Genomic DNA, 23,777 nt, shown 5'->3' with positions numbered 1-23,777 from the left:
CTCGCTGCAAGGCTGTTCCCGCATCCGCCCTCAATAGGGGCTCCCAGGCAGGGCCGTGCTGCTCTGTGCCTCAGTTCCTCATTGGTGAGACACCGTGCAACATGGTTCCTGGGAGGATCCAGTGGGGAGAGGCCCCTTCATCACCCATGATCACAGGTGGAAGCCATGTTTTGATCACAAACCAAATCCATGCCCATAATGAGCAGCATGGATGGGGCCAGCACTGCCCAGGCTCAGCACGGCTCCTGGGACGCAGGGCTCAGGCAACCACACCAAGGACCGAGCCTGGGTTACAGAGAGCCTTTGATGTTACCTCTTTTACCAGGGAGCGAGCTACTGTCTTCTCCTCTGCCTGCGCTTGGATCTCAGCTCCTCTGTTTCCCTCTCAGGGTGCTTAGTGTCACTGTGCCTCAGTTTCCCCACTGGTACAATGGTCCTGGTGTTTGTTTCTGATGGCAGTAGGGTGTGGGTTAACGCATGTGAAGTCCTTAGAAGAGTGTCCAATGTGGAAGATGTAACTAGTCGGCTTTTGGTGGGGATGCACTTCAACCCAGGTGGGAGCCTGGGCCTCACAGGTCACAGAGTGTTGGCACCTTGTGGTTGACAGGTGAATGGAGAAGGGTTTGCTGTGTGCTTGTCCATTCACTGAGCAGAGAGTTGTGGTGTCTGGCACTGTGCCAGATGCCTGGAATAGAGTGACAAGACCCAGCCTCTGCCTTGGCTGCTCATGGCAGGGAGGAGAGCCAGCCATAAAGCCTCAGTGGGAGTTGACCCTGAGTGGAGGGAAACCAGAAGGGAAGCCACAGGGCAGAGGAGGCCAGCGCAGCCTGGGAAGCCGCGCGTCTTGGGCTTAGTAGGAATCTGAGCCTGAAAGGCGGCAGCCAGAAGCATTCTCATGGTTTCTGATTTTTACTCTATCAGGAATCGTATTGGTTAAATGTCAAAGCTACTCATGTGCACAAACCCCGCATCAAGTTAGCGGGTGTTAGAGTCAGTCAGCCTTAGGATCTGGAGGCATGGACCTTCCATTCCACAGCCGCAGGGCTCCCACCAGTGTCCTCTCCTCTCCCAGCCTTGTCAAAGCCCCTGCTGGGGTGTGACATGAGATAAGGACATGCTCCTCAGTCATGTGAACCAGTGTTTCTGAGCCTGGTCGTGTTCGGTGGCTTGTTTGCTTCTTCACACAGACTCTGAGCTAGCGGATCAATGAATGAACAAGGCCATGACTGTGTCCTTGGTCTGTGCCGTGTGCACCAATCACCAGGCCGCGGGCTCATTCGATTCCATGGTGTTATGAATTAAATATTATGAGCTCCTTTTACTAGTTGAAAAGTGTCCTCTGAGGAAAGAAGTGGTTTCCTGAGAGCTACATTGGCCCAGGTGACAGATTCTGTGGGAAACCTGGTCCTCTGCATCCGGTCGTCTCTTTGTTTCGTCACCCTGCTGGGTGATGCTCTGGCTGACAGCCCTGAAGGAGAATTGCCTTTGTTTCTTCCCTCAGGGTAACAATGGATCACCAGGCTCTCCAGGAGACCCTGGCCGCCCAGGAAGCCCAGTGAGTACTCGGTTGCTGCCACCTGATGGCATGGGTCACGCTCTGAGAGGGCTGTGGCTCATGTCCCATATTGTCTGGCCTCTGTCCTTGGAAGTCAATGGGAGGTGGAAGGTCAGGAGCTGGAGCATCTCCTTCACAGCTGAAAGTACATGTGATTTTGCACCTGGTTCCCTGTTGTCCACACCGCAGGCGTCTACACCTACCAAACACAGGGTGGAGTGGGGTTGCAGGTGGGCGTTTGATGTTTTTTGAGAGTGGAAGGGTAGTGTCCTGCTTAGCAGCTCTGACTGCCTACGATGACAGGGTAAGCATGCAGCTTGCAGATGGAGGTGGGCGTAGGGGGTGGGGAGAGCAGACTGGACCAGTGGGTAGGTGGTGGGAGAGGTGGTGTGGCTAACCAGCAGGGCCAGGTCACTGGTTAGAGGATTCCGATCTGGGGTGCCGTCTGGCTGATGGGAGGCACGGTGGGGAAGATGTTCTTTGATAGGATCTGGGGTTGGATAAGTCAAGCCTGACACCAGTCTGCTCCCAGCCCAGGCCTTCTTGAACTTTTATAATAATAACTGCTCTAGTCGGCAGTCCTATCCAGGACCCCACCTGCTGTGTGGTGAGTGAGCAGTCACTGCCCAGGGCAGCGAGCCTGCCGGACCTGTGGGTGCTATGGAAAGCCAGGGCCACAGTCTCAGGAAACCGGGCATTTGGTCACCCTGGTGGAGGCCATGCCCCTGCCAGATGAGGGTAGCTTGCTAAAGGAGTCTGCCTCCTCAGTCAGCAGCCCCAGGGCAGGACTTGCTGCTGGTGAGGCACAGCAGAGGGGGCAGGGTGTGCCATGGGGCTGGACCCACTCTGTGTACAGCTGGCACACGTGTGGGGGCTTCCCAGGAAAGTTCAAGTTGGGAGATTCACAAAGACTGAGCCTCCTACACCATGCGCCTGGCATCCTGGGGGTGGAATGGCCCCACCTCAGTGGAGGACCCCGGAATGGGCCACACACACCTGGGTATTTTTGCCAAATATCTGTCCCACTTGGTGTTTGCTGCTCTGAAAAGGAAGGCCTCCAGCGGATGCCGAGGCCATGTCTTCTCTCCCGCTGGCCCCTGACAGCGCTGTCAGGACCCTGACCCCTTCTCCATTGCCGGGAAGGCGGCTGCCCCTGGTCTTTGGTGTCTGGAGTGGTCCCAAGGCTTCTGAATCCGCTTGAGTCCTTGGAGATTGATCCTGCTTTTCTTTGCAGGGCCAGAAGGGAAACAAAGGAGAAAATGGCAGCCCTGGACTTCCTGGCTTCCTGGGGCCCCGGGGGCCTCCGGTAAGCAGAGAACCACAGCCCGGCCCAGGGTGTCTGGCTCCAGGTTGATGTTGACATTCAGAACTGTCCCTGGCCCCTCCTGTGTCCTGGGGTCCATTTGCTTGGGTCATGATGATGTGGTGTGGGGTCAAAGTACATCGAGACAACAGAGGGCTCAGAGGCCACACCTGTGTGGGGTCCCTGGGTCCAGCTCCACTCAGTGCCCCCTCCATCCTGTTGTTAATGGTGTGGCTGCTCCTGAGCAGTGGGTGCGCCTTCCATGTAACAATTATTCCTCAGTCAGGGAGATAGCGGATCGTTTGTCCAACCTGTAAGATGTGCCTGCCACTGTTTTGATCCCTCTACAAATACATTGAAATCTCGTAGGACCCTATGAAGCTACTCCTCCCATTTTACAGAGGAAGAAACCGAGGCACAGGAAACTTAAGGAGGTTGTAAGGGGGCTTTCAAGGTCCCAGAGCCTCTAGTAGAGGACCGAGATTTGCACTAGGAGCCAGCAGCAGCCTGCTTCACACACCATGAGCCTGCTCCTCGGGAGGCCTCCCTCCCACAGCTAGATAACCTATAAAACTGGAGTCACTCCTGGTGGGGTCACACACTTCTCATTGCTAAGGAGCCCACAGCTGCAGGCTCCCCTTTCTACTGGGGACACATTTTTTTGCCTTCCCCTGCATGGAATGACCTGGGTCAGGGGAACCATTGGTTGCTGTCTCTGCTGGAATGAGATTTGAGTGACAGTGTCTGCTTTGAGCACCATCATGTTTCTATCTGTCTGCTGATGCTGAAGGGCCTGCTGACACTTTATTCTGTCTTACAGGGAGAACCAGGAGAGACAGGTGTACCAGGCAAAGAGGCAAGTGTCCATCCCTCCTCCACTGGTAGCTCTTCCTATGGGGGCCACGGGTCTGGTGTCCTGGGTGGGCAGCCTGTGTGGTCTCCAGGGCCCTGAGCTTGGAAGGACCCCTCTGATGCTCTGCTGTCATTGTGTGGAAATCATAAGTACTTTATGAAGAATGGACACATATGAATTTGCACACACCCTACAAATAGTGAGCCCCAGTGGACACCATCTGGATGAGAGCGTCCTGACCTGCCTCAGCGTCCCACCTGTCAACAGGCCCTGCCAACGCAGACTTGAGAGACCTTGGTTGTGCCCAGTTCTCTCCATCACTTCCACCTGGGTTCTAGTCTGACCTGCTTCCCCTTCACCTGCACCATCATGGGGACCTAAAGGTTTCCTCAGCCTTGCCCCCTGCTGACCTGTCCAAACTGCAGCCAAAGACCTGTGGGACAGAAGCACGCAGTGGCACTTTGCAGGTCACCTCTCAGCCTTGTCCTCTCCTGGTCCTCTCAATGAGATCCAAGAAGCTGCAGCCCCTGCCAACGCCCCTCCTCTCTCGGCTCCAGTCACTCTGGACTTTTAGTCCTGGAAATGCCAAATTTCTTTCCCAGGGTCCTCTTTTCAGCAAGCCTGCCCCCTGCTGTCCCTTCTTCCCATGCTGACTTCCCCTGGTGGCCAGGGACGAAGCCGATGATCCACCATGGGCTGCCTGAGCACCTGTTTTGCTCTGCCCTAGCCCAGGAGCCCAGCACAGAGTGGGCACTACAGGTGTCTGCTGAGAGATACGTAGAGGGACAAATGCAGAGAACACAGTGGTTGGAAATTGTCACATCCCTGTCAAAGACTGTGCTCTCTCCTGAAGGGCCAGACACACTTTCCCTCTGTGCCTTTGGGCCACACTTTATTAACTCAGACTTCCTTGAAGCTGGGTCAATGGCTCCATGTTTGGCAAGGATTTGATCCTGGCCCCGCCACAGCCGACCACTCACTGGGCACTCACTCATTGACCAATCACAGCTCCTTCTGCTTATTTGATTGAGATGCAGGGGACACGCCCTGGTTCCCCTTTCTGAGGGATTCATCGGCCGCATGTGCTCAGAGCTGGGCTGCTGCCTACATGAATTCTCTCTGGGTCCCTATTGCTTTTCAGAATAAAGTGCAGACTAATCGGGCATCCAAGGTCTTCCCCAATTTGACTCCAAGACAGGAGCTCAACCGTGCATAATATGTCCCTGCCTCCCCCATCTCCCAGGCTTGGTCTTCCCTGTTCTGCCCACCTGGAGTGCCTTTCCTGGCCTCCTCTCCCCTCGTAGATTCTACCTGACCTTTGGGGCTCTGTGCTCCCCAAGGTGCTTCCCCAAGCACCTCCTTGTACTTCTGTGACAGGAATCAGGTCTGTCTGCTTTGCATTGGAATCAGACAGAGGGAAGGCGGAGAGGCACACCTCTCCACATCTGGGCAGAAAGAAAGTCAGTTGTCCCTGACAGGCCAGTGACCCTGGCATGTGGATGGACTCTAGCCGAAGGGATTAGCAAAGCTTTTCAGAGGAGCTGATGTGGGGGGCGCTGCGGGCAAAGAAGGAGAAAGAGACATCCCGAGTGGACCCATGGACAGAGGGGCTGAGAGGGAGGCAGGTGTCTGCGGTGTCAACCATGGGGCTCTGACCCTGTTCCCAGGGTGACCACCCTCCTGCAGGCTGGGAAATGTAGAAGAAGGCCACTTCTGTAGGTGGGGAGGAGGTACAGAGGGCTTCCTGGAGGGGAGGTCTGTGGCCAGGCCAGTGAGCCATGTGGACAGAGGGCAGGAGCATAGCCCGAGCCGGGGAAGTTGACAGGTGGAGCCAGGAGACCTCAGAGCTGAGAGCTCCCTGCCTGGGGCCCAAGCCTGTCACCTCTGCTGAAGCCATGGCAGCCAAGCCAGAGGGTAGGTGAGGAGAGCTTGTCTAGGGCTGATTCCTGCTGGGCCTTGGGCCTGCCGAGGGCAGTGGAGTTCTGAGAGACGAAGAGGGGGAGTCTGAGGGTCCACACGGGGCTGGTGCCATCGTCAGTCAGCGGTGGGCAAGGACAGAAGGACAGCAGAGAAGAGGAGGAGGGCCAGGCCCAGGGTCTGGACAAGTTAGAGAGGAGCTCTTTGGGGGTCTCAGGATCCCTTGTCCTCAGCTCCCAGAAGAACCAGGAAAAGCAGAGAAGCCAGGTGGCCTGGCGCGTGACTGCTGTCCCCTTGGTCTCATTGCAGGGTGCTCCCGGGAAGCCAGGAGAACCTGGATCCAAAGGAGAAAGGGTGAGTGGGGAGTTCAGTCCCCTGGCAAGGCTGCAAGTGACCTTTCCACAGTGACCAGGGGACAGGTCCAGGACAGCTAACACATAGCCCCGCTGGACAGCCGTCTTGTGCAGTGGCTTCTGCTCCCTGTTCCTGGAAACTTTGGAGCTCCACTAAGGAAGCTTCTTTCCTGGGGATGGCTGTCGTCTTTCCCCCATTTCTTTTTGGTTGTTATTTTGAGGAATAAAATCATCATCATAATTACAAATGCAAAAGAAAGTGCCGGGCGGCTTCGGCGGATCCCCTCTCCATGTGTGAACGCGTGTGCGTGATGTGCCTGGCTCCCAGAGTGCCAACGTGCTGGGAGCCGGATTTGTTGCTGGAGGTGACAAGGGAACAGATTTTCCCATAATGAGTTGCCTTGGCGCCACACTCAGAGAGCCTTCCTTTACATTTCATTTCTTGAAAAAACAACAGGGGAAAGGTTTGTTGTTGTTGTTTGTTTCCTGGAAGAGGGACATCCTCAGGACAGCTGCTCCCTTGAACGGCTTAGTAGGGCTCCTTGCCACAGTCCTGCATTTGGGCCACCATCGTGCTGCGAGGACACAGATGTCACCCACCCTCTTCCCCACCCCCGCTTGTTTTCCATGGTCCTGCAGAGAATTTATCTCGGCTTTCTTTGCAAGTTGGATGGGTGGGGAGCTGGCGGGCTGCTCCTGCAGCCCCAGGAGATGGAAGTGGAAGCAGAGAATCCCAGGCCTCCTCCCTCCTCCGCTCTCCGCCCGCCTCTCTCCTTCCCTTGACTTTGAGTCCACTGATCCACGCCTGTGGCCAAGACAGGGTTGGCTCCCTCAGAGAGTGTCCCTCAGGCGCCTGTGGGGGCGCTGACTTGAGTTTGGAGGGGAGCCAGGGGACTGGACCGCAGGTGGGAACCGCTTGTCTCCTATCTGATCGATAAACTGAGAGCTTATCTTTCCCTGGTAAGTGGTTTCATGGAACCTGGCCAGGGAGCCGAGACTCCCCATTCCTTCACACTCCTGGGAACACTGGAAATGTGGGACAAGTCCTCTCACCGCAAAGTGATACGGAGATGCGCGATGAATAGGAAACACTGTATATGAGACAGGGCCTGGCATCCAGGTGGTTAGGGACCAGTGACTTAATAGGCCCCTGAATTCAAAATCACCACGAGATGTGACAGCATCACAGTGCCCCCACGAAGTGCACACCAGCTGAACTGGTGCTTCATTCACTGATATTCTGATAAGTGTTAAAATGTTCATTTCCTGCCTCCCTTCTTTCCTTCCTCTCTCTCTCTCTCTCTCTCTCTCTCTCTCTCTCTCTCTCTCTCTCTCTCTTTCAGAGATATAACCCAGGGCATTAATCACTGAGTCATATCCCCAGAGCCACATTCCCAGGCCATTAAAAAATACACACACACACACACACACACACACACACACACCCCACACACACACATTTATTTAGAGAGAGGGTCTTGCTAAGTGACTTAGTGCCTTGCTAAATTACTGAAGCTGGCTTTGAACTTGTGATCCTCCTGCCTCAGCCTCCCTGCTGGGATTACAGGTGTGCATGACCACATCTGGCAGTATTGACAGTTTTAAAGCAACATAGGGGCATACCTAAACAATGAAAACTGCAAGAAAAGTAACTGCAATGAAAGTTATGTTCCTCTTTCATCTCCCACCTTTGCCCTGGCTCCCAGGCTGTCACTCTGTGGCTGCTCTGAATCTCCCTGGAGTCTGTGCATACACCTGGGTTTCTGACCTTGTGTGTTCCTTCTCCTCTACCCTCGGCACACTCCACAGGTCTTGCTCCTGTCATTTCCACTTGGTGGCTGCAGAACTGTGAAGTCTTCCTTTTCAGAGACTTGGGTCAAGTCCTAGCTAAGCCACAATCCAGTTACCTTATTGCTCCTCTTCTTGGTCTCACTGTCCCCCCCCTCTCTTTGCTACATCCCAGCAACGGAGTTCCATTAGTACACTCTGAGGCCATTGATGTGGCTGTGTTTAGACCCACTGTGCTCCCACACATGGATCTAGCACTTCTGATTCAGGGTCAGGGAAGGGGAGAAAGAACCTCAGGCAGTGCGTTGGCCAGGAGATGACCCTCTGCGGACTCCCTAGAGCCAGGACTGGGAATGGGAAGCACTGGTGAGAGGGTGCACTGTCCCCAGCTGACGGAGGCCCAAACTGCACCCGGAGGGGGCTGGCAGCTGGGCCCCCAGTCTCTGTGGCCAGCCAGCCCTCTTTGGGCAGGCAGAGGAGCTGCATTTTGAGGGTGCAGCCTGGGATTGGGAAATTCTTTGTTTTTTAAGGTATAAGGTGAAAAGTTGTGTTCCTTCCCCTTTCCCCTCCACCCCTCCCAATTAACCATGGTGGCACCCCATCTTTCTAGCAGCTACAGCATGCTCTGTTGGGTCCATGGGCCAGCACTTTGTTCCTGCTCCCCAAATGACAGAAATGCAAGTGGGCTCAGTCTGGGACTGGGGTTTGGGAGTCAGCCTTCTCTTCCTGGCCTCCGCCGACTCCAAGGGCAGGTGGTGTTCCCTCTCTGGGCCGCCATGTCCTCATGCTCACAGTCAGGATGGGGGATGGCTCTGGGCCCTTCTCACCCCAGGCTGTGCACAGGTCAGCCTGGACTGGGCTTGCTTTCTGGTTCCTGGAGGAGAGCCCGGCACCTCCAGCAGCTCACCTCCTGTTTGCCCCCATCTGCACCCACACTGATGTGCTTCTCTCCTTCTCCAGGGAGACCCCGGGATCAAAGGGGACAAAGGACTGCCTGGTGGGAAGGGCCAGCCTGGGGACCCTGGAATCCCAGGCCACAAAGGCCACACAGGCCAGATGGGCCCCCAAGGGCCACCTGGGGAGAGTGGACCAGCAGGGCCCCCAGGGCCTCCAGGCCAGCCAGGCTTTCCAGGACTGAGGGTAAGGATGCCAACATTACTCCAGACTTGGGCTTTTGTGAGCCTGAAGAGAAGCCAGGGAAGGGTGTGGCCTTGGTCCTCCAGGGTCTGGCTGTGTGACAAGGGGCTGGTGACCTCCCCTCTCTGAGCCTGCCCTTTCTTACTGCAAAAGGGATGAGTAAATTTTCTTCTCATTTGTTAGGATTAAATGAAATAACATGGGTGGCCTAAGTTAAAATAGCAAAAATGGAGTCCTCTGTCCTGCTGTCTGTCACCGTGGTGATGAGTCCTCCAGGCTTCATCCCTTGGGCTGTGGAGCTCCTCTGTCCCAGGACCCTGTGCACAGGTCACTGAGAGGAGACCAACTCCCAGACATGCGAGCTCCCCCCGGTGCCTGCCACCTGCAACTGCACCTCTGCACTCTGCCTCCCTGGGCTGCTCATTCTGCCCTCTGGGTCTCATTTGTCCCAAGTGTGATAGGAAAGGCTTGTGGAGTAGGGGTAGATTTTTCCTTTTAGCACATTTCTTTCTAGTGGCAGGACTCTGGTTTCACCGGCCTGGTTACACAGGCCTCCTTGCCTATAAACGACAAAGCAGAGTTCCCCGGGTGTATGTGTTGGTGGGAGCTGGTTCCCCAGGCCCCATGACCTCACACTCCCCACCAGAGCCCACCTGGTCATCTGGGATCCCTCACATGCCCTGAGCACAGTGTTGGGCACTCCATATCCCTGTCTGCTCTGTCACTGTGTGTGCCTCCCTTCCTGGTGGTTGGTCTGAAGGAGGCTGGGCAGCAGAGCCCGCCTCCCAGCCGTATCCAGGGGCAGGCAGGAGGTCTTGGTTGACTCCTGAAGCCCGAGGAAGCTCACCTAGTCTGCACACCCTCTGCTGTGGGTCGTGAAGGACCTTCCGAGACTCTCACACAGAATCCCTGGCCAGGAAAGAAGAGGAGAATAAGGAGATGGAATCCCCTCCACACTAGCCCATGCCAGGGGCTTGAGGGATAGAGATGAGCACAGTAGGACCCCACCCTTGAGTGGCGACTCTGCTCCAAAGCCGTCAGGCGTGTACACCGCTCTCCCAGGTCCTTTTGAGAACGGCTGCCACTTTGGGAGCCTGGGACAGCACTCTGGCCTCTCTGACCTTCCCAGGCCTGGCCCAAGCATCAGGACTTGGTTGACATTTGTTACGAGCCAGCACAGACCAGCCAGGCCGGAAAGAAGATCCTGGGAGCTGGAGGGGCCAGGTGGCCCGACAGGGGACTCAGACATGATCCAGTGCGGGGCAGGCCTTGGCTATGCCTGCAAGCCAGGACTTTGGCAGAGAGAGCTTGGGTGAAAGACCCCATGGGCCCAGGGCTGGGAAGAGAGGGAGTGACTTCACAGGCTCAGTGGTTTGTGCTAGAAGGAAACCTGGCGGAAGACCTGGAAGGTGTGGAGGCAAGGGCAGCAGTGGCTCGGGGAGAGTCCAGGCTCCGTATGGAAGTGGGTGGCATTGCCTGCAGGGCAGAGAGGGAGGAGGGGGCGAGAGATGTAGGACAGAGTGATGGGGAGGCTGTGCTTTCCCCCTGACACGGTGGCTGGGGACGCCGTGGTTTCCCGAGTCTTGGGGGCTTGGGTGGCAGGAGCCACGGGGAAAGGAATAACCTACCCACCTCCCTCCTAGGGGGAGTCCCCGTCCATGGACACCCTGCGGCGGCTCATCCAGGAAGAGCTTGAGAAGCAGTTGGAAGGTGAGTAAGTAGCCCTCTGTCCTCCTCCAGTGCTTGGGCAGCCTGTTTGGAAAGTGCCCTGGGAGCAGCTCCCATGTGGAGTAGCAGGGCTGAGGAGGGGAAGCTAGAGCAGCAGCAGCACTGACCCCAGCACGGGGGCTTTGCCCTGGGTCAGGAGCAGCACTCAGCTGACACACAGGTGCCGGGGCCTCCCAGCATCCTCATAGGGAACGCGTGGTGTTAGGAAGATGGCGAGGAACAGGGATGCTAAGTAGCTACCTCAGGCTGGAGAGCTGGCAGCACCTGGCCAGGATTTGTACCTGGGCTGTATAATCCATCCTCTGAACCACAAGGTTCTCTCAAATAATTGCCTCTGTTGTGAAAGCCTAGCAGAAAGTCATAGACTGCAGGAAAGAGGAGGAACCTGTCACTATTTCAGGCACAAATGGACAAAGGGAGAGGGCTCATTTATAGGTTTATTCATGGGGTCATGTCCCAGTTACTCTGCATCTGACACGTTCCAGACTCCTGGGTCTGAGGACACAGAAGTAAGCAAGGAGGCCTCTTCCTTCCCCTCGTGGAGTCCAGTTGGAAATAGTCCCTATCCACATGAGGCGGGCAAAAGGTCATCACCTGGAGTTGACTGCAAGGGAGAGGTGGAGTGGATGAGGGGGCACTCGAAGGAAGGAGAAGGAGCTGGGTGTGGTGGGTCTGAAGGATCATGGGTGGAAACTCCAAGTTCTTCCTCCTGGGTATTAAATTTGGGGGTTAGAAATGGCCTCTGCACTTTACAGAGTTTCTAGACAAAAGCGGGCACAGCTGCTGTGTCTGGCTGTTCTGGATGGAGCCTCTGCTGGGCTGAGTCCTTCCTTCTAGCACTCCTTTGAGGAGGAAGCACTGAGTCTACTGTGAAGATGAGACAATCAAGGCTCAGAGAAGTTGAGCAAATTGCCCAATTTGCAGAAATAGATGACAAGTCCTCGTGGGGCCTTGTCCCTGAGCAGCAGGAGGGGGGCTTGGCCAGGCTGAAGACCCCACCTCTGCCTGGGTCTTACTCCAGAAATGCTGGTCTATGTCACAGTAACAACTTCTGCAGGACCAGATTCTCTGTGACTGGATGCAAAGAAAGATGGCCTTAGTGGCCACCAGGCCTATTGTATGTCCTGCCCATTGGAAAGGCATGCCAGGCCAGCAACTGGACTTTTGAATTCTGTAATCTTCAAACCTTAGACTTGACACTCAGCAGAGAAAAGTCACTAAATAGATTTGTATACTCCACTGAACTCTCCCCAGGCCTTGGTTTTACAATTGCTCCTATTATGCCTATTACCACCATTAGACTTCCATTACTACCCCAAGACTTCTGTTACCACCAGTTCTCCCACCGTGCCTGCTATTGCTACTGCCAATGATTCAACTACCAGGGATGATACTATACTGCTGCCAATGAGGCCACCATCACTGCCAGTGTAACTACTACTGCTATTGCCAGTACTGCCACTACAGCTGCTACTGATGACACCACTACCACCACCTTCCAGAACTACTACTACTACTAATACTGCTGCTGCAATACTACTACTATGACTACTTCTACTGCCAAAGCTGCTTCTGTGGCTGCTACTACTACTACTGGCAGTGTGACTACTGCTGCAAAAACTACTACTGTTACTATTACTAATACTACTGCTATCTTCAGCACAACTACTATTATTGCCAAAACTAATACTCTACTGCCACCAATACTACTACTGCCACCACTGTCTATATTATTTCTACTGCCCAAACTACTACTAGCTCTGCTGCTGATCCTACTAGTACTATTGCCAATACTTCTTCTACTGCAAAAACTACTACTGCTGCTACTGCCAATATTGCTATAGCTGCTACTTCCAATAATGTCTCTAGAGATGATGTCAGTACCACTGTGGCTGAGGTTACCACTGCAACCAGCGTCAACATCACCACAGCCGTTGCCATCTGCTGAGCACTTACCAAGGGTCAGGCACAGCTTTGCTGGAATCATGTCACTCTGTCCTTATACCAACCAGGGAGTGGGTGTTATTTCATTGCCTCCTTTTTACAGAAGAGAAAAATGAAGGCTATAATTTTATTCTATTTTAATGCTGAGTAATATTCCACTGTTTAAAAGAGAATAAAATTATAGCATTTGCAGGTAAATGGATAGAGTTGGAAAATATCATGCTAAGTGAAATGAGCCAATCCCCCCAAACCAAAGGCCAAATGTTCTCTCTGATATGTGGATGCTGATCCATGATTGGGGGGAGGGAGATTGAAAGAACTTTGGATTGGGAAGAGGGGAATGGGAAGGGATGGGGTATGGGGGAAGGAAAAATGGTGGAATGAGACAGACATCCTTGATGTATGATTCCATAAACGGTGCGACTCTACATTGTGTGCAACCAGAGAAATAGTTGTGCCCCATTCTTGTACAATGAATCAAAATTCATTTTGCTCTCATGTATAACTTATTGGAACAAATAAAAAAAATTTTAAAAGAAGAAAAAATGAAGAGAAAATACAGACTGAGAGAGGCCAAGTGGTTTGTCCAAAGCTGTGTGGCTGGTGGCAGCTGCCTTGGGCCCCCAGTGATGGCCACCACCATCAAGGCACCCTATGGCCTGTCCAGTCAGAAATGCACGTTCAAGTGCTGTACCTGTGCTCTCTGGGTGTCACAGGTGCTGTTTGTGTTGCTGTCTTTGTAGTCCTGGCCCCTTGCTTCCTACCTTTGCAGGGAGTTCCCATTCTGCCCTTTATCCTCCATCCATTCTTCATGAGTGTCTCTGTTTTCTGTACTCCATAGCCAAACTTGCCTACCTCCTGGCCCAGATGCCCCCGGCACACATGAAGGCATCTCAAGGCAGACCTGGCCCCCCAGGACCCCCTGGAAAAGATGGGCTTCCGGGTCGAGCAGGCCCCATGGGAGAGCCTGGACGCCCTGGCCAGGGGGGTCTGGAAGGACCCTCTGGACCCATGGGTCCCAAAGGTGAGTAGACACAGTGGGGGTGGCGCTCAAGGGCTGAGGAGAGAGGGGTGTGAGCTGCGAGCTCTGCTGAGCCACGTTCCTCATTCTGTTCTCACTCTCTGTAGCTTGGTCACACCCTGAATTTTGGCATCGTGTAATTTTTTCATATGTTTAAGAGGTTTTCATACTTGACATTTTAGCAGAGTTGTGCTCAGAAGATGGAGTCCACTCCCTCCCACTTTCTTGTCCTCCCTCCATCTCCCCCGATCATGTTTCAGTGGTACTGTAACATGCTCTCCTCTTCCTCTGCTGAGCTGAGAAGTAACCGAGGAGGAATGAGACATTTAATCTCCAGGCAGTGGGCAATAAGTGCCAGCATTTACATTACATCAGGAGGCTTTGAGCTACAGCAGAAATGGCTGTTAACTGTCCACTGTCAGTGTCCAGCACTACCTGGACACTGCAGACTGGACAGCAGTACGTCTCTCCCTCAAGGGGAGGGTCCTGGCTCCCTTGACCCACCGCCTCTTGGGAAGCGGGTCAGAATGCTGGCTTCCCCTGCAGCCAGGCAGATATGAAGAGCAGAGAGGAGGAGCCTGGTGACACCCCAGCCTGAAATTCATCCTTTCTGATAAAGACTAGCACAGGGAAGGAGGGTGCAGGTAACTCTAGCTGCTCCTGGGTGATTGGGAGGAAGGGAAACAGATGACCCTAACATCTACCATTTCTTTATTATTAATTTTCACTCTCTGTAATAGTTCTCCTACATGAAATGTTTTTTTTTTTGTTAAATTTGTGTGTTCTAGTTCAACCCACAATAGTTCATAAAGCAAAATACACAAAAGAATTGTCCATAACAAGCATAAGGCCTAGAAAACAGTAGACTGGCAGAATCCTGAACAAATGTAATAATTAAAACAATAAAAACGGGTGATTCAAAGACACCACGAACTAGCAGAATTTCAATTTGGATTACAAAATATATATATGATGTATCCAAGAGATATTTTGGAAACAACATGGCAAAAAGTGATTGATTCAAGAAGTGGGAGAGAAACAATTTAATTATCCTATCTGTACAAATCTCAACTCAAATATGGTCCAAATAACCCCTGTGGGAATGACTCCGATCTCTGAATATGGCCCTGTTTTTATTCTTAGGATGGCACTGACTGCAGTCTGTATCACATAGAACATTCCTTGAGAGTGTGTGTGAGCATGTGTATGTGTGTGTGTGTGTGTGTGTGTGTGTGTGTGTGTGTGTGAGAGAGAGAGAGAGAGAGAGAGAGAGAGAGAGAGAGAGAGAAAGAGAGAGCGCATGTGTACATGGGGACGGGGAGTGTGAGCCAGGGTGGTTTTGAGTGGGACGCTGCCGCCACAGTGTTGTGCCTTATGTCCTGCAGCTGGGACTCCCTGTCTCTACCCTCATCATGGGTCTCTACCACCAAGGGAGCATGTTTTTCCTCCACAGGTGAACGAGGAGCCAAAGGTGAGCCAGGTGCACCTGGAGTTGGCCTCCGAGGCGAGATGGGGCCCCCCGGAATCCCAGGTATGGGGCATCTGGGGTCTGTGGGGGGAGTGGAGAGGAGAAACACACAGATGCACTCCATCTGCAGCCGTGCAGGACTCAGAAAGGGAGAGATGGGTTCGGTTCAAGTGATGATGAGACAGAGCGGCTCCATTTTTATTAAATATTTCTAAACTTCTTGAGGCAAACCTCATGAGTCAGAAACCCCAATAATTTATTGAATATTTCAAAATGGCTAGAAGAAAGGATTTGGATGTTCCCATCCCAAGGAAATGATCAATGTAGGAAGCAATACGGATGCTGACTGCTCTGACATGACCACTGCACATTGTGTACATGTCCAGGAATAGCACACCATGCCCCGTAGATACCCACAAATACAGGCAATTACCATGTCAATTAAAATGTAAGTGAACAAAACACCCTGAGAAAGAGTCATGTGCACTGGGGCTGATGGCTAGTGGTCAGGACTTGGTGTCTCCCTCTGAATGCAGAGGCACCTCCTAGAACTATGTAAGGACATGGGCTGCCTTGGGTTCTGTCTGACTCTCCAGCGGAGAACAAGCTCCCTCCTGGCCCAGGCCTACCCTGTCTGTCTTTCTCCATTGGTGGCTGCCCTAACCTTCTGGTTCACATGGTAAACTAGGGCACTCCCTCATGTCCTGTACTTCTGGTTCCTAGCACTTGTGTGGACCATTGTGATCACTCAGACTAGCGTACCCCGATGGGAGGCTCTCTGAGCAGACTTCAGGTCCTGGTGCGCGTGGAATGGAGGTAGCAGGGATCCTCGCTCTCAGGGGAAGCACAAATCACCTTCTGTTTCTTTTGCTTCTTGCACCAGGTCAACCTGGGGAACCTGGCTATGCTAAAGATGGAGTCCCAGGGAGTCCTGGCCCTCAGGGAGAGACAGGACCAGCCGGACACCCTGGCCCTCCAGGCCCACCTGGGCCCCCTGGCCAGTGTGACCCTTCCCAGTGTGCCTACTTCGCCAGTCTTGCTGCCCGGCCGGGAAATGTGAAAGGCCCCTAGAAGTTTCTTGAAAGTCAGAAGACTGTGGCAGATTTCTGAAACTTGAACTTGGTGCCCAGTGGGAAGCCAGAGGCCTTGAAACGTCTCATCTGCTTCCCTCTTCCCACTTTCCTCCCTCTCCCTTTTCTTTCTTTCTCTTTTTTCTTCTTTCCTTCTCTCTTATTGTCTTTTCTTGAGAGACCTCAGAATTATTAAAACCAGCAGGTGCTGCTGGCTGTTGAGATTATTATTAATATTATTATTATTGTTAATTATTATTATTCCATATTCTGATGCTTGTGAGTTTTTCCCTCTCCTCTGAAGCTGGGGAAACTTGATTGTGGGGCAGGAGGTGCACCCATCTGAAGTGCAGCTGCAATTTTACGGAAACTCTTGGTGCTACGAAGCCCTGAGCAGACACCTGCCCAGACACCTGCCGAAGTTACCTCTTTCCTTAAACAAAAACTAGGAAGTGGAGCCAGTGAGCTGCTATTCCACCTGCTCCCAGAGGTTGTCCAGGGAGGAATCATCTAAAACCACCTCCTCCCAGGAGAGAGGCAGTAGGCAGGAGGGAGGGTTTTGCAGACTTGAAGAATGTTCTGGCCTCCTGAGGGCAAGTGCAAAGAGAGAGCTAGGCCCTTAGGGCACCGCGACCTCTGCATTTCAAGCTTGCAGAAGCCAAGAAATGTCAGGGGCATTGGCAATGGCTCTGTGGGCCAAAGGAAAACCAGTATTGAAGTAGCCTGGAGGTTAATTTGCTCCTCCACCACGGGTTGGACTCCTTTAACCTCCTCTTGTTGGTGTCAGTCATATTAATTGTGAAATAAAGGAGTCCAGTGACCACTCACATGTTCCCTAACAGTGGGCCACTGGCCAGGGCACTGACCAGAGCTGTGTCTCCAGGGTTCCAGTGCTGAAATAATTGCTTTGGGTGTACATGTGTGTGACATGCCCAGCAGAAACAGGTGCTCAATAAATTCGAGTTTCCTCCTCAGTTCCTCTTGTAGATTCGTTTCTTACCTCCAGCATCTGCCTGGGCCTCCTCAAGTGCTAGGATAAAACTGGGGTACAGAGTCCCCTTGTTCCGCATGCATGCTGGCGACAATGACGGCATGCATGTGTGTGACTGGGCTAGCCCTGGGCGACTCCTCCTCCCATCCTTCTCCAAAGCCTCTTGGTGAGCTAGCCTGGAGCTGCTTCTCATCGAGACCCCCTTCCAGCAGCTCTCTGTATTTCGCGCTGGGAAGAAGCCATGGAAGCCTGTGTCACGCTGGGTCTCAGTGGGGAGGGGAGCTCGGGAGCGGAATGCTGCTTCAGTAGGACCCACCCTGCCAAAGTGCATCTGCTGGGGGACTCTCCCACGGCCTGAAGAATGGCTCTTTCTGCTTTTGTCCCCTCTTGACTGACATTTGATTGAGTGATCCCTTGTCTCCTTGGGAGCTGTCAGCCTCCCACAGCCCCCGGCGGCATTTTCCCACTTTGGGCCCATCTGTGGTCGATATTTCAACGATAAACATCCAAAGGAGGCTGACGCTCTCAGGGTGCGGGTGTCCCTGCAATGGTTTTAAAGTAAGATCTGGGCCGCTCCTGTGCTCTGTGCTCCTTCAATTGGTGCCGGTTCTGGGGACGGGTGGGTGTGGTCTAGGGGAGCAAAAGTGTCCCCAGGGAAGGAGCCACCTTCCTCTGGTCCCTTCACACCTGCCATCTCAGCCTGTTTTCACAACCACATATGACAAAAAGCATTGTTTTGGCACCTTTTGTGGTTTGTTTTAGGAAGCATCACAGGCTCCCTCTAACCCCGCAGTTTTTTCCCTGACCCGTGGCAGGAGGCACCACTTCTGTACCCCGGGCAAGCACAGTGCCCTGTACATTTGCTGTTCTGTTTCTTGTTTTTTGTTGTTATTTTTAAATAGACTAAATTCAGGGCAGTTTTCAGTTCACAGAGAAATTAAGAGGAAGGTACCGAGGTCCTCGTGCTCCCCGTGGCCTGCACTCCCCGGGCTGCCCCAATGCCAGGATCACACGCTCAGGAGACCTGTTCAGCTGGGCAGCCTGCTCCCTGTCACCCAGCGCTTCCTCATGGTTTTGCTCTTGAGATGGGTTTGGACTAATGGTCTATGACATGTGTCAGTCACAACAGAGTAGTCACCCAGCCGTTCCCATCCTGTGCTCACCTGTCCATCCCTTGCTCCTCCCAAGCACTGCCAACCGCTGGTCTCCTGTCTCCATGGCTTTCCTTCTCCAGAAGGTCACCCAGATGAGTCACACGGTGTGCAGCCTGTGCAGACCGGCTTCTTCTGGGTGAAAGTGCGCATCTGAGACTCCCCCAGGCCTCTCCATGGCTCTGCGGCCATTTCTTCTGGGTGCCAAGTAGCACTTCATGGCCTGGTGCAGCGCAGCAGATGGGCCCACTCCCGTCCTGAGGGACATCTTGTGTGTTCCTGGTGATTCTGAGTGAAGGGCTTATCAATGTCCCTGTGTTGGCTTTTGAGGGGCAAGAGCTTTTAGCTCCTTCGGACAAATGCAAAGAGCCACGAGTACTGGGGCCCTTGGCAAAGGCGGGCTTAGTTTGTCTCCAGAGTGGCTGTGCCACTGGGCTCCGCCCCAGAGGGGAGCGCTCACTTCCCGCCCTGGCTCACTTTGACCTGCCAAGCAGCCCATGGGTTTATGGAGGCGTCTCCTTGTCACCAGCAGCAAGTTCCTAATGACCATGACATTCAGCATCTTTTCCCAGGCTGTTTTTCAATGGTGTGTCTTTTTTGATGAAGTGTGTTCAGGCCTTTTGCCCATTTAAAAAAACAGATTATCTGATTTGTTACTGTGGAGTTCCGAGAGTGCTTTGCATGTTTGGATAATAGTTCTTTATCATAATCCTGGCAGTCCCCAGGCCCCGGGCTGCCCAGGGTGAGGTGATCCTGACACAGTCTATGGAATCAGGGCCCAGTGGGTAAGCTGGGAGGAGCGCTGAGCCCAATGTGTCCCATCAAAGGCTGGTCCTTCCTTCCGACCGGAGTTGACATGGACGTGAGTACTTGCCTTGCCTGGTTTCTTTCCTCAGCACTGAAAAAGAAAAAACCTTCATACTACGAAAAATAATGGCAAAGTGTGTGTGTGTGTGTGTGTGTGTGTGTGTGCGTGTGTGTGTGTGTGTTGTGTGTAAAATTCATTTGTCTGAGGTGGGTTTTTTATTGTTGTCTATTTATTTATTTTATTTTTTTAATATCCTTACTTGACAAATGAAGCTACTCAGTACATGATGGCTGAGGTGTGCTTGAAGATATCCAGGCCCACGTGGGTTTCTCCTGTCTGGGAATGGTAACACAGACTCCCACCAGCCAGGAATGCAAATCCTGCCACATTCAGGGTGTGCTTGCTCCTCTGTGAAGGGCACATTTGTGGTTTACTGCTGAGGGGCAGGTTGGAGGCTGCTGATCTGCAGGCGCAGCTTCCCAGGCGGAGTGTAGCCAGGCTGCAGGTGAGATCCTGGGTCCCCACAGGCTTCCAGCTGGGTTGGCTGAACCCTGTCTCAGACACTCCAGTGGTGTGAACCTAAACCTGGGGACATCGCTGGAACCTCAGTGTTCTCATCTGCTAAATGAAACTCACAGCGTTTAGCCACAGGGTTCATATGGGGTTAAATTTCTGGAAAGCTGGAGGGCCTGTGTGCCTTGATCCGTCCACACTTTCATAACAATTTCAGTGGCCATTATTTTTAGTCTTATTTTTCCCTGTAAAAATGTAGCACTCAGGTAAAGTGACTCTCCCCAGGTCACACAGCAGTAAGTAGTCAAGCTCTGGTGAAGAGTATGGGCTTCCTGACGTCCATTTTCTCTAGCCTGACCGCCCCCACCTGGCACAGGGCAAGGCTGAACTGTGCTCAGGGCCTCTCCATTTTCACTTATTCAGCAAACGTGCAGCCCAAATGCTGCGCCGGACTCTGTTCAGTTGGGGTTTTCAGAATCACTTTCCAGGGAGCCAGAGTTTCCTGATGGGAGCTTGGCAGGGAGCTGTAGGGAGGAGTCATCTCACACCTGCAGCCCTGCAGCCCTGCAGCCCTGCAGCCCTGCAGCCCTGCAGCCCTGGACTCCCTGACTGCAGAGCAGAGGAGGGTCCTGAGGGCATGGGGAAGAATTTGGAACCACTGGGTGCATCGGAGCACATGAGCTGGGCTTCCCACGACACATGAAGAATGGTGGTCTTCCACCTGGAAAAGAGAGCGCCGGTGCTCTCAGCTGCATTTAGACCCTGAAGGGAGCGTGACGGAGAATCAAAGAGCAGCTGGAAGAGGATGGTTCTCAGTGGCGGAGAGAGTGAGCACAGCTGCAGAGAATAGGAGCCCTGCCTCATTTGGGATGGTCAGGCAGAGGCTGCCGCAGGTGCTGGGTCAGCAGACACACTGCTGGGCAGGGACCAGCCAGGGAGACTGTGCCAGCTCTGGGGAGTCATGGTTTGGGGTCCAGGAATGGGTCAGAGAGGGCACTGGGAAAAGCTCACAAGGTAATAGGCAGTTACCAAGAGACACATTTAGAAGAGACAGGTGACAGGAGTTGTGTTGAAAAGAATCTGCTTGACCATGATGGAGAGGAGCCCAGTGGTCCACGAGAGAACTGACGATTAGAAATTATTTCTAAATGGCAGGTGGCACCCTGGACCCTGGGCAGAAGTTAGTCTGTGTCCCTCCTGACCAGCTTCAAGGCAGCCATGAAGGCCATTGCCATCTGAAAGATGAAGCATTCAGGACTCACAGAGGTGAAGTGACTTGTCCAAGTCCAGCAGCAGGGGACAGCAGGGGTGGAGCTAAGCCGGGCACCCTCTCTCCCTCCGGAGGTTGGAGGCCCTCTAGGGTTCCGCTTAATGGGCTCAAGGGCAGGGGCTACTGGCATGAAAACCAGGAGCTGCTATTGGCTGCCAAGGAGGACAGAGGCCAGCCCCTCCCAGTCCCCAGGGGACTTAGGCTCATTCCTGTAGCAGCACAGGTTGGGTTGGGAGGGGCCTGGGGGTGTCTTAGCAGACTCGAGACCTCCAGGACTAATGTGGCAACTAGGAGCAGCCAGAGCCCAAGCAGGAGCCAGAGTTGGGTGGAGACAGAGCCTCGAGCCACACCCAACTCCAGCTGCTCTGACCCCAAGTAGCCGCGGGTTCTGAGAGGCACTCACCGAGACAACAGCAAAATTGATCTCTGAGTCCCAAAACATTGCAAGGGGACTTGGAGCCATTCCGTGGCTGAAACAATGAAGGTTCAAAAAGGGAAAGTGAAACCCTAACCCTAACCCTAACCCTAACCCTAACCCTAACCCTGTATGGGCCACCAAATGCCGCAGTCTCTGGCTGGGCACAAATCACGAGCCACCACAGCTTGTAGATTCAAACAGCAATTCTTTATTCCCGATCTCACACCGGCCTTCTACAAACACGTTCTGGGGAAATCCACGTTCTCTGCCCAAATTCACACTCTGCCCAAATCCACTACTCCTGGGCTTCTGTCTCCCAAATATACTGTCTGACCCTAAGAACTCAAGAGGAGCTCAGCAGCAGGATACGCCCTATTCTAAAGGGGGAACACCCTAATCTCCTATTATGCTAAACCGCCCTATTCTAAAGGGGAACATGGATCTGCCCTGGTCCTTGAGCAAGGTCACCTTACATGCAATGTCCTGCAAAATGTCCTATTTCCATGAGTCCTTCCACTAAAGAAACATGGGGGTACACTGGCAAGGAAATTGTCATACCTACTTGGCTGATGGCTCCCAGCATCCTGTCCACGGTTAAGTTGCAAGATGGTTGCCCCAGGATCCAGGTTATTGCCATAGCCAAGAATCACCGTGGCCACATGCCTTCTGCCAGTCCCCTGCTGTTTGCCCTTATTAATTTGTCTTCCATATGCATAAGAACACCCATGAACTCATAGCTCAATGTGTTAGTATATTTTTCTAACATACATTAAAATAAAAATATAATTACTACAAGTGGAAGCCTGTCCATCCGTGTCCCTAAGGCACTCATGCACACTCCCAGGCAAACACGGCCAGAAAGTGTGTTTGAAAGACTGGAGGGAGATTCCAACAGAACTGGCCTGCAGTCAATCACTAGCCACTGGGGAGAAGTCGCCCAATTTCTTGCCTGTAAGTGGGGGGGCTGATCCTGAACCCCAAGGGTTCTACTGAGGTTTTCAGAAGATCATATGAAGGACAATATTTGAAGCCAAAACAGGATCAATACACATGCTGTGCTCAGCCATACTGGTGCCTGAGGCAAGGGGAAAAATTAAAAACAGTGATTCTGTCTTTATTTAAAATGTAATTTTTTCCCCATGGCCTTTTTTTTGCATAGATTCTGATTTTTTTTTAAAAAAAAAAAAAACATTCATTCAAATATTCCTCCTGTTTAGTGAGATTTGTGGCACCCCCTAAAATTCATCATCACCCCTATTTCCTGAAGTGTTCTGACCTAGGGCCAGGGGAAGCCCATCTTGACAAGAAAATCAGACAGTCCACGGGGCCCAGGCTGAGTTGGTTCAGAGGTATCATGAGGTGAGGAGCAGGTCACTTGGCAAGCACAGCGGAGCAAGAAGCGGGGTGGCGGGGGAAGCGGGGTGGGGGGGTCCCTTCCCCCTCCTCTATCACAGACAAGTTGCTGAGACCCAGGGAGGGGAAGGGCTATCTAGGAAGACGCAGCCTAGCAGCCGGCCAGAAGCAGCTCCTAGGATCCCCATCCTCTCCAGGCCCTGACTGGAGGGTCCAGCACTCTGCCACACCCACTTCCACTGCAAGATCCACGGGAGCACCCTGAGCCCCAGGGACAGAACTGGCTCCCCCCAGCACACCCTTGCTGGTGTCTCCCTGGGATCCTGCTGCCCACAGAGCTGCCACCAGAAACTGTATCCTGGCCAAGCCTGATGGCCCACCTCAGCATAGCGGTCTGCAGTCTCTGGCCCTGACCACCTGCGGGGCCTGTAGGGTCTGTACTGCACCAACAACCTCCTGGAACTGCTGCCAGGCACAGAGGGCCTGCTAGTTTGACACGGGGCCTGCTAGTTGGCTGATTCCTGAAGAGAGGAGGTGGTGAAGTATGGCCGATTGTTCCGCCCCCATGGCCCTGTCTTCTCCCAAATGCATCGTCCCAGCACGCCCACACCCAGATCCAAAGCTGCAGGTGGTGCATGCTCAGCTCAGCTGCCCTTTCCAGGGCCCCCTGTGTGTGGCCACTGGTCTCCTCTGAGTGGGCTGACAAGTGTCAGCTGGCCTCAGACACCCCTCCAACTCCAGCTCCCAGGATCACACCTTCAAGTCCTTCCCCCATGACCACGCCAAGGCCCCTCCTTCCCTAGGTGCTCTGCTGTCCCCTGCAAGGTCACTCTCTGGCCAGGAAGCCCTGAGTCCTCACCCCACCGCCCACCTGCCCGTGCTCCTCCCTCTGCAGCCTGGTTCCCCCATCCTTGGGGGCCACTCCCACCTTCTGCACCTAAGCACAGCTGGGTGCCTCCAGCTGGACCCCAAGGGTCCATGCTTCCTTTGCCACTTTCCTTTGTGTGGGCTTTGGGTGGGTTTTATTCCCTGTATTTTGGTTTCCTCCTCTCTAGAAAGGAAAAGAATTAGTGCTTTCTTTACACGTAAGATGGGAGGGAAGTTTAAATAAATTATTCTGTGGAAAGGACTTTAAT

The 23,777-nt window shown here is 53.3% G+C and overlaps 1 protein-coding gene across 1 annotated transcript in view; it reads left to right on the top strand.

Annotated features, from left to right (window-relative positions):
* The window catches only part of Col22a1 (collagen type XXII alpha 1 chain), a 216,866-nt gene extending 200,728 nt beyond the window's left edge, over positions 1 to 16,138 (top strand). The window contains exons 55-63 of the mRNA XM_076836022.2: positions 1,502 to 1,555; positions 2,790 to 2,861; positions 3,679 to 3,714; positions 5,938 to 5,982; positions 8,730 to 8,909; positions 10,550 to 10,616; positions 13,420 to 13,602; positions 15,053 to 15,130; positions 15,951 to 16,138. Coding sequence (XP_076692137.2) covers positions 1,502 to 1,555; positions 2,790 to 2,861; positions 3,679 to 3,714; positions 5,938 to 5,982; positions 8,730 to 8,909; positions 10,550 to 10,616; positions 13,420 to 13,602; positions 15,053 to 15,130; positions 15,951 to 16,138 — 903 coding nt within the window. The remainder of the gene's footprint in view (positions 1 to 1,501; positions 1,556 to 2,789; positions 2,862 to 3,678; positions 3,715 to 5,937; positions 5,983 to 8,729; positions 8,910 to 10,549; positions 10,617 to 13,419; positions 13,603 to 15,052; positions 15,131 to 15,950) is intronic.
* Positions 16,139 to 23,777: the final 7,639 nt, after the last annotated feature.

This window comes from Callospermophilus lateralis, chromosome 16 (genome assembly GCF_048772815.1).
Source record: "Callospermophilus lateralis isolate mCalLat2 chromosome 16, mCalLat2.hap1, whole genome shotgun sequence".
Classification (NCBI taxonomy): Eukaryota; Metazoa; Chordata; class Mammalia; order Rodentia; family Sciuridae; genus Callospermophilus; species Callospermophilus lateralis.
The sequence above is the reverse complement of the archived record's forward strand: the minus strand, read 5'-3'. Positions and strand labels throughout refer to the sequence as shown.